Consider the following 11220-nt stretch of genomic DNA (forward strand, 5'->3'; position numbering starts at 1 on the left):
TCAAAGAACAAAGTCAAAATTTTATTGATTTTATTTTGCTACTGTTTCAAGTCATGGTTGTATAGTGTGATCTAGTCCTTATATGACGGCCACTGCAATCAATGCTGCTAACAAACTTATCACCCATCATTTACTGAAAGTAATTTCAGATTGTTACAAGTCTTCACAAATAGATCTGCTATGTGGTTATTTTTTAAAGTGCCATTATAGAATGGAAATTTAGAAAAGTGAAGCAGGTTTAAAGGTAACAAGGGTAGGTGGGAGCCTGGGTATATATAACTTCAAAGCCTATTCTTACAAATTTCATTACATACACATTTACCCTAAAATCAACTACGTACCCTACTTTTTAACTTAAAATATTATTGCTTCCTCTATGCCTTTTCGCCTTGCACAAGCATAATTATATTTGCAATATGACCATCCATTCTTGGAGTTTTTTTCCCATAGAAATGAATTTTCAGCTATTTTCTTTTTATGTATGTCTTTTTATTATTTGAACACAAATCATTATGAATCATACTAAGTGAAGCCATGTCAGTGAAGATTTAGTCTAAATGAGCAGTCACCCAGAAATGCAGGAGGGGGTTGATGCTTTAGTCTGTCGTCACTATGGCAGGTCATGTCTCTGAAAGCCACTGGCTGAGTCAGTGTGGACAAAGGCCAACTTGTGTTCATTTTTGAAAAAGTTTTTTTTTTCAATTTAAAGTCCAAATGTGCAGCTTCATCTGTGTTGTTAAGGACTTGGCTCTCGTTGAACTCACTTCCTGACTTACACTCTGATAGTTTCCCTCTTGACAAAGTATTTCTTTTCGTCTTTGATTTTTATTCATAGTAACTGATGTGGAACTTCTTTTCTGAGTGAATGAAATTATCACTGTTTTTTAAGTTCTGCAAAACTCCCCTGCTAACAATGAACCTCATGTTCACATCTTTCCTACTATCTGTGTTTAATCCCAGATCTGAATCATGTGACTCTTCAAATATCTTATTCAATATAATTTTTATCTGTCTGGTTATCCAAAATGAAGATGTTTGAAGAAATAATATTTTCTAATAAAGCGTCAGATACAGATGAAAAACTGTCACAAATTTTTCCTGTTGTTTCAACCAACCATCTACTACTTACAAAATTTTAACTAGAATATGTCTTAAGTACCTGTACTATGATTGGCATTATAGTAGAAATGAGTGCAGAGAAGAGAGCAAATTTAAAGCAACCTCTGTACATACAGGCTATAAAATTCAGTAGAAGGGGTATGCAAAACAAAATTGTGTTTTCTTTTGTAATACCTAAAGAATAAAAAAGATTTCTTTATAGATTTGCAAATTTTGTCTATATTTATTCTTTAACCAAATTATAAACTTTAATTAAAATATGTATTTATTGATTTTCCTACAATCTTTGTAGATTAAAAAATTGTAAAACAATTTGAAATTGTATTTCAATTATTTTTGTGTTGGTCTCTTCCTCAGTACATGTAATTTTTTAACGGGAAAAAAATCTCTGTTCTGTTTCTGCTTCCATGGAACGACTTTGTTCTCTTGCCTTTAATAAAGCTATTGGAATTCCAACAGAAAAAAATGCATTTGTAGTGTGCCAGAGCACTGCATGACTCTGCAGAGCCTCAAAACTATGAAAGAGCTTGTCATATGTGTCAGTAACTATTCCTTCTCTTGCCATAGGTCCAAGGATCTCATAAAAGAGGCCATCCTTGACAATGACTTCATGAAGAACTTGGAGCTGTCACAGATCCAGGAGATCGTGGATTGTATGTACCCTGTGGAATATGGCAAAGACAGTTGCATTATCAAGGAAGGAGATGTGGGGTCACTGGTCTATGTCATGGAAGGTATGGTTTGTAACCCTGCTCCTCTGCCACTCAAATATTTCCTTTCTATCTTACCAGCCTGCACAAAGATGGCAGTGTACTATGGAACGATTCTAGTTTTCCTTCTTTTATTAGGAAACAATTCAAAAAGAGCTAAAGCACTACTTAGACACCATGGTTGCTTAATTATATAAAGGTTTTATGTTTAGAATATTAATATCATAATCTGGTATGTTTTCAAGCCTGAAGAAAGATAATAATGTGAAAAAAATGCTATTTGCTATACTGAATAAGACTACACGTGATGAGACAATTGAGCACACTGACAGTGCTTCAACAATTGAAGATAACTGGAAGTCTTTGAGGTCAGACAATCAGTATCATCAGCTCTACCCTTAACTTTAATGCATGAGTAGCTTTCCTGTTTTGATGCTTCCATATAAGGACAATTTTTCGTCACTTGCATGTGTTTGACAGAGGCAGATCATGAAGGTTAAATGGCATATTAGCTGCCTAATTAATAAGAAAGATAGCTTGTTTCACAAAACCTGAAGAAACTGAGATAGAAATTTCTTTGAGAAACAACTTAGGCATATCTTATGAAAATATGTTTTATGCTCTGGTAAACTGTAGTAACAGTTATTTCTTTTTAAAAAGATTTTTTTTATTTTGTGTATGAGTGTTTGACTGCATGTATGTATATATGCCATGTATGCCTAGTCCTCAGAGGCCAGGAAAAGCATCAGATCCCTAGGGCTGGAGTTACAGATGATTGTGAGCTGACATGTGGGTGTGGGAAAACTCGACTCATGTCTTCTGCAAGTTCACCAAGTGCTCTTAATTGCTGAGACAACTCTCCAGGCCCATAATAATGATTATTTGTAACTTAAAATTTGTATTGGCATATTTTCCATTTGTGAGGGAAAAAGGAAGCCTGAGATGGTATCTGAACCTGCTGAGAATAAGTGGATCCAAGAATGCCTGTGTGATATTTGTCTACAAACCCACAAATGATTGATTAGATGTGATTTGCGTCTGTCCAGATCATTCCTGTCAAGTGAGTCATGATTTACATCACCCCTGTCAAGTTCATAGATCATTAAGAGTAAAGGGGCATTGGGAGAAGTCACATACGTTCTCTGAGCATCAACAACCCAATTTGTGAAAACGAGGATACAGCCTCTCAGGGGAAATGTGACAACATCTGGAGACATTCTTGGTTACCATAATTGAAAGAAACTTGAAAAGACTACTGGCTTCTAATGGGATAAATCCAAAGATATTGCTCAACAAGACGGTTGCCATAAACAAAGTATTTTCTGAGCCAAAACAGCATTAGTATCAACATTGATAATGTCTGTCTTCTGCCTTCTTTACAGGATTATTAGGAGATTAAATGGGATAATATATATGGATATTTGATGTACAGTACAATGCATTATAAAATAGCAATATCTTATTGTTTATATTAAATACTTGAAGGTCTATTTTAAAAGTTATATGTGCATTTGTGATTTACATTTTAGTTTTTCCTTTCTGTTTTTGGGATATTTTGTTTTAAATAATAATTTCTATCATTTTGTATTTAAAATTTTCACTTTTTGCTTTAACATTATAAAGTTCTGCACCAGGCCAGAAGAGTATAAATATTTAGCTACATTGTCTTTTGTTTAAACAGAATCTCAATAAGCACAAAGGACATTGGGACATTATTTACATAAATAATAAATACTTGACAGAGAATCGTAGGGAAAGAGATGGAATTGTAGGCTGGGTATCTTGTGGGATAGTGAACAGGCAGATGAAGAAGTTGGACGAAATAAATAGGAACCCAGAAAACATTATGAAATTAGAGGCAATATTCTAGGAATGATTAAAATTAGGAATCGCATTATGTATCTGGTTCTAAATTATTTGATTATAATACTGGTATTATACAGATATTATACAGGTAGGTATCTATGTAGAAAATGCTTATTGTATAAAGCAAGATATACTTGTACTTCAGTTTCTTCAAATGCCGATTATTTCATTGTAGCAGTCACAACTCAAAGACTCGCGGCTTGTTTTCCTTCAACATGAATATTTCTTATAAAAATAGATATCCTTATAAACTTCACAAATGAAAAAGGCATTTGTTATCTCCTCCTTTACAAAAGCAAGTGAAAGATATTTAACTGTATTACTTATTGAATGTCAGGACCAATGTCCAACACAGAGTATGCTTACTTAAACAATTTCCATATATAGTATTTGTCTAACCCTCAAACAGTCCTGTGTAAAGACCAATGTTTATTGCCAACTTTGAAACAAGAGGAGACTGAGTCTCAAAGAGGATACATACTTTGTCCAGGTCTTCATAGTGTGTAGTACTCTCCAGGTAGCTTTGATTCAGAACTTAAGTTCTTAACTCTTAACTACGAGGGTATGCTACAGCTCTGCAGAGAAACACAACAAACAGTGTGTGTGTGTGTGTGTGTGTGTGTGTGTGTGTGTGTGTGTGTGTGTGTGTGTATGTGTACTGAAAGAAAGAGATCTATCTGGTAATGGACTCATAATATTTTGGAGACTGTCCAAAATACTCAAGGCTGCAAATTCTGAAGGCTGTCATAGAATTCCTTCTAAGATGAGAGATCAGCATTTGTCTAGTGAGGTCTTTAGCTGACTGAATGAATCACACCCACATTCTGGAGGACAATAAGCTTACCTGAAAGCCCACTACTTACTCTCATCTGTACCTTGACAGAAATATCTACAGTAATGCATGAGAGTGTATCTGGTATTTTGGTTCTGTACTATATCAACTTGGTGACTATAATCATATTTAATTTTCAAAGACAAAAATACCAAACTCATATTTCTGTCTAATGTAAGTTAGCTACCCTGTGCAACTGAAAATGCATGTACTCTTCCCAAGAAAAGGATACAAAGTCCTTTTGTGATGTTCACTTCTCTCGATGATGTCCTATAATTTAAATATTATGATTTAAAGTTAACAATACTTAAATATTATGATATAAAATTAATACCTCTTAGGATAAGGAGATGGAAAAGAAATATTTTCTTATATGCATGCATATATATGAATATATTCATAACAAAACCAGGAAGAAATATCCATCAGAAGCTATATTGCTTCCCTTAGTAAAGAAAAATATACAATTTTCTACATTGCTTCAATCTAATTTTAATAACTTCAATTTATCTTCTTTTCATTATTAGATTGACTAATGTGCAGAACACATTATAATTATCAATTAACAAACTCATTTTAATTGTCCTTTTAAAAACAGCATTTTAAATAATACATCAGTATTCAGGGTCATAGATACTGCATTTATGCTGTTGATTGCCTTTAATAAACTCAATAAGATCATCATAATCCTATAAACTGATACCAATCTTTCCCCAAACAGTAATTCTAACCAACTCAATATAACTTTGGGTGATCGTGTGCTTTTGTCTTTGTGTCAAAATGATTTAAAATTAAATACTTTGTCATTAAATTTTAACAAATTTAACTGAGAAAAGGTTTTATTGTATAATTGCCTTTTTATCAACACATTCAATCTTCTCAAAGCATACGTAGTGATGTTCTTGCTATATAAGTTTCTTTTCATCTGTGAATATTAATATTTATAAAGTGGTGTAGTATAATATTTATATAGCGTGGTGTGCTGGATAGCTTTAGTGTCAACTTGACACACCTGGGTTGAGGGAGCCTCAATCGGGAAATTGCCTCTATTGGACTGGCCTGTGGCCATGTCTGAAGGGCATCTTCTTGATGAGTGATGTGGGAGGGCCCAGCCCACTGTGGGTGGTGCCGCCCCTGGGCAGGTGGGCCTGTGTTGCTTAAGAAAGCAGGCTGAGCAGGGGCCAGGGGAGCAAGCCTGTAAGCAGTGTTCCTCCATGGCCTGTGCTCCAGCTCCTGCTTCCAGGTTCCTGCCCTGAGTTCCTACCTTGGGCTCCCTGATGAACTGTGACCTAGGAGTTGTAAGACAAATAAACCCTTTCCTCCCCAAGTTGGTACTGGTCAGAGTATTTTGTCACAGCAATGAAGTACAAACTAAGACACGTGGTATAGTACATGATTTGGCTCAAAGCCTCTTTCACAAGCTTGCTTACCATGAAGACATTCAGGAAAGCACTCAAAGCATTTACAAAGAAAATAAGTCCAGTTTTTCAAATTCTTTCTTAGTAAAATAAAATGCTTGTGTAGCGTATGTTTTGGTAATTTCTCTAAACCTGGGCAATGTCCCAAGTGTTACTGCTTACCTACGAGCCAGAGCTTTCATGGCTTTAACAGAGGGGAGCAGTCACACAGTGTATCTCATTGTTTGCGATGTCTGGGGGAGGTCATCTGTGAATAGAAAAACACCCACTTTCCAGCCAAACAAAGTGAGTTGTGTTCTTTTCGGGTACTTGAAGTTGTAACCTAGTAGACATTTCAATTTCAAATTTTGTTACAAATTGTTTGGAATTAGCTTGCTAAGGCAGTAGTGTAAATTTAAAGGGAAAAATTGTCTAAGACTTCTTTGACATTTTAATTTCAAATATATAAGTGAGTTGTTTGAATATAATTTATTTTCATAAACAAATTGGACAATTGTTCCTATTTATGATCTATCTGTAATAACTGTATTTTCTTTTATCATAAATGTCAAATTTAATTTACTTTCATTTAAAATAAAACAAATTCTGATTTAGTAATTTAGAATTTGAAAAATTTTATTCATCAGGAATCTAATTTGATATTGAAGTACTGAAATTCTTAAATTTATAATCTGTTGGAGTGGTTGATTTGCTTAGAGATAATGGTTTTGCACAACTTTGTGACTTTCTTCCTTGTGGAAATAGAGTGCATTTTCTTTTTAATAGCAAGTGTGTTTTGACCATTGCCTATTTTAAGTTAAATGCTCGAAGAAATCATCTTTTAAATGACATGTTTGTTAATAATAATAAGTAAGCACTTATATGCCAGGTACTGTTTGGTCACTTTCTACTTCTTAAATTCAGTCTTCATCATGTATTGCCCTAAGAGACCATGTATCTATGGGTTAGCAGATGGAGAAAGTAATGGCTGGAGAAGTTAGATAACTTGGGCAAGATTATGGCATCAGTACACTGAAATGTAAACCTTAGCCATGGATTCCCATGGCTTCCCAAGGACAGATTAGAAATACTATAAGAACATATTAATTATGGCTATTCCAATTTGGGAGCTCACAAAAGATGCCCAGTATCAGACTACAGAATGAAAAGTTATTTGACTGCAAGGGGAGAAAAAAAGGGGCCAAAAACTCTACAAAACTTGAATAGCCACATTTCATTAAGAAATCTGTCCAATAAGACACCAGCTGCTAATTAATGCATGATAGGGAAACTACACCAATCAAATCTCCACAGTATGGTAGCCTAACAAGATCTGTATAACGTCAAAATCCAACAGTTGACATGCCAAGATGGATGGGGGATATTTCACAGGGTTCCACCTCTAGATAAAAGAGCTACAGGCTGAGGATTCTGAGGGAGGGAGAATCAGTTTTCTCCAGGGATTAGCTTCCTGAGTGGTCATCTAATCCCCGTGGGCAGCCCTGAAGACAGGTACATAGGAGCACCACTAAATAGACTCAATGCATTATATATATATATATATATATATATATATATATATATATATGTATGTGTGTATGAAATTCTCAAAAAACTAACTTAATAAAAAAATCAACATAATAATCTTGTCACTTTGGATCAAAATAATATTCTGCATCTTATTATTCATGTCTGTTGTCTTTTGCAATTCAGGCTTCCTACCATGTGGTGACCTCTGAACTAGGTACTTAATTCTCTGCAGATAATCTAGGGTCTGTTTTTCTCCTCTTAGTAGTTCTTTTTTTTGTTACCAAAGGAATGACTGTGATTTGTCTTAATTCTGAGTTCACCTTTGCATATATACTGGTAGGAATTGAACTCTTGTATCTGGAGGCCATATTTTTCTCTCTACAATGAATAACACTGGTTTCTTACCACTAAAATTTTAAGAAATATTTTCTGAAGAGCAATCCCTTCAACTTCTTATCGAAAGGATTCTATCCATGGGCCTTTTGCATACAATCTCTAGGTAGTATGTGAATCTCTTCATCAGCTCTTAGGGAGTAACCTCACTTTGTTTTGATGCTTTCCTTTTCTGGTGAATTCACTGATGAACATCTGCATATCATGCACATGTTCAGCTCTCTTTGTTATTCCGGGTTGATGTGAATCATGCTAACTACCATCCACAGTGAACATATAGACTTCACACTGCAAGTTCTATTCTCCTCCAAAATGTGTATTCTTTTTATGTAATTAAATGATGTAGTGAATGCTGACATTCAAAGAGGGATTTTTTTTTTTGTCTAAAATTGAACATTGAAGATGAGCCTCTCTGTGTCAGTTAGCATTCAAAACACTACCTCAGTGTATGAGGGAATTGAATACATTTTCATATGAAACAGTTCTCAATAAACTCAGCAGGAGCAACAGACCATTTTATTCTCCTGCATCACGTGTTATCTTTGGACTTAGGAGTTTTCATGTTAATCCAGAATATATCTTTAAAGCAGTTAAAATATAAATATATTTAGTTATTTTTTGTAGTTCCTTTAGAGAATCACACTTTTAGTATTTACATAGAAGATAAAGTTCATGAACTACTTATATAAAAACCAACTTGTATTTATAAAAGCTTATAAATACAGTAAACTTATAAGTGCAATCAAGATAAGGAGACTCTTCAAGTATTAAATTTTATAAAAATATATTTTATTTGTGGAGGCAGGATCAAAGAGAAGGGATTAACATGTTTACATGCACAAGGCGTATTACGCTCATTTGCAGTGCAAAATTCAAAAAGGGATTTTAAAATACTGGAACAATCTGGACGTGGTAAATGCATGCCTTTAATCCCAGGATTTAGGAGGCAGAGGCAGACGGATCTCTGTGAGATCGAGGCCAGCCTGGACTAAATAATGAGGATACTGAGTTCCAGTCGAGACTACTAGGAAGCCCTGTCTCCAAAAAGTGCCCCCCCCAAAAAACCTAACAGTAATAAAATGCTGGAGCAAATTCAGGGAGTATAATATGTATTTATAATAACTGATAATTATTAATATTGTTCTATATATGGGAGGTTTAAGAAGAAAAGATAACTTCTTAAATGCTTAAAATGCTGTCATTGAAATGGAATTATAGTGCATGAATCTAGATGACTGAAGAAAAGTGCAATTATAAGGAACTCTAAATTGAGTCTGGAGGATAATCAATAATCTACTAATCAAAATGCTCCAAGGAGGAACTGGGCGGCTTTATATGTTGGTAAACATACCTTTGTGTATGTTTCCAGCTGTAATCTCATAGCACCTGTTTGAAGAAATTTTGTGTGGGTAGAAGGATCCTGTGTCTGGAACACAGCACATTTGCCCCTGGGCTTTTTCCAGCTCCGAGACTCTGAGCCTATAGGTCTGTAGATTAACATTCTCCAAGTTAGCTTGTAAGATCCCACACCTCAAAAAATTCCTCTTAAGCACTCCACCATACCATGAACAACTATTACACTGATAATTCCAAACATGTTCTTTGGTTCTTTGATATTTTTGTACTGTATTATGCTCCATTGTATATGTGTCCTATCTATATATTTATCATCTTCCCAGTTACTGGTGATAATTTAATTGTTTCTAGATTGTTTTTGTTGTTGTGATTTCAAAAGGCACTTGTACAGTAGTAACTGTGTTTTGACAGGTAGTAGTTCTTCAGAAATGGAATTGGATCATGTGAAATAGAAATCTTTAGGTTTGTTAAATGATAGCAAATATCTTGCTAACATTTTTATTTGATCACAACTGATGGTAATTTATGCTTAAATTTCCAAATTGTTGCTTGTATTTTTACAGTTTACGTTGACTAACATTGAGATTTTACCCATTTGATAGATGGGCCAATGCTGGGTTGTGAATTCAATTTGCCTTCCCAAACCACTAACAAGGTTGAAAATGTCTTCACATAGTTAGGGATTTTGGGTTTCTCTGAGAGTTTTTGGTAGTCTGCTCATTTTTCTGTTGGATAGATAACTATGTATTTTAAAACTTCACCATTTGTAATTTACTAGCATTGTAAGTAATTTTTCTCATATTTTTATGCCTTTGTGACACCTCATGGACAACAGTTATTAATCTTAATGTAGCAAGGTATATCATATCTTTTTCTAGGATATTTTTCATTGTTGTCCCCCTGTAAGAAATTCTGAAAGGCAGTGTTTCTCATACCAGTATGTATATGTCTGTGAAGACATATACCTGAGTTAGGCATTTGAGGAATTATCTATAGAAAAAATTTCTCTTTATAGTACAAAAATTACTTTTTCTTTATAAAATATGAAGCTTCAAAAGCAAATTATTTTATATCTTGCTTCTATGTTGTATTTTAATATTTTGAGACAAGGTCTCACTATGTAGTTCTGCCTAGACTGGAACTCACTAGGCAGACCAGGATAGCATAAAACTCATAGAGATCCATCAGCCTCTGCATGACTGGGATTAAAAGCATGCACCACTATGCCCAGCTTTAGGTCTGACTTTTCCAAAATATTTTAAGAATAGAAATTGTCCTGAGAGACAGTACATATGCCTTTGAATATACTGAATGATAGTGATTTCTTTTTTCTTCAGGAGTGTATTTTATATTTTTGGAAATAATCATGAATCATTTAATGACAGATTTGATGAATGAGAGTAGATGATTAAGGTGAGCAATACAAATTTTGTCTAAAATATATTAAGACTATGTCTGTGTGTATCACCAAAAGGAAAGCATTTGTTGTATAATTCAAGAAGAATTAGCAAATTGTTTTAATCAAAGACATTATTTAAAACTAAGACATTTAAGAGAGTATTTTTATCGTTATTTTATTTTTAGAGGCATGGTTTCACTGTGTATCTCAGGATAGCCTTGAACTTGAGATTCCCCTCTGTCTTAAACTCCCAAATGCTGGGATTATAGCCATGCACTTCTGTGTCTGTCTTGGACAGTATTCATTTTTAATGTAATATATTTATTAATTGTTTGAGAATTTCATACAATGTATTTTGATCATAGTCACTTCCTCTTCCCAGCTCCTCCTAGATCCACCTTCCTCCCCACATCTTCCCAGTATCATGTCCTCTTTTTGTTTATTTTCTTTAAAAAAAATAAATAACCCGCCAGCTGGACAGTATTCATTTTTATTTTATTTTTTTAAATAAAAGAAGCATTTCATTACAACAGCATTAACCTATTCAATAACATTTTTCTGAGCTAGGGTACATCTCTTTCAAAATTGGCTGTACATTTTTAGGTTTACAGATGAATT

General features: G+C 34.1%; 1 protein-coding gene across 3 annotated transcripts in view; it reads left to right on the forward strand.

Moving 5' to 3' along the window:
* Prkg1 (protein kinase cGMP-dependent 1) overlaps window positions 1–11220 on the forward strand; it is a 1315555-nt gene that overhangs the window by 165704 nt on the left and 1138631 nt on the right. For all 3 annotated transcript variants that reach the window (XM_008831094.3, XM_008831093.3, XM_029562517.1), the window contains exon 2: window positions 1687–1853. In XM_008831094.3, the coding sequence (XP_008829316.1) occupies window positions 1687–1853 (167 nt within the window). The remainder of the gene's footprint in view (window positions 1–1686; window positions 1854–11220) is intronic.

Source organism: Nannospalax galili, unplaced genomic scaffold, assembly GCF_000622305.1.
Source record: "Nannospalax galili isolate Female #2095 unplaced genomic scaffold, S.galili_v1.0 scaffold175, whole genome shotgun sequence".
Lineage (NCBI taxonomy): Eukaryota > Metazoa > Chordata > Mammalia > Rodentia > Spalacidae > Nannospalax > Nannospalax galili.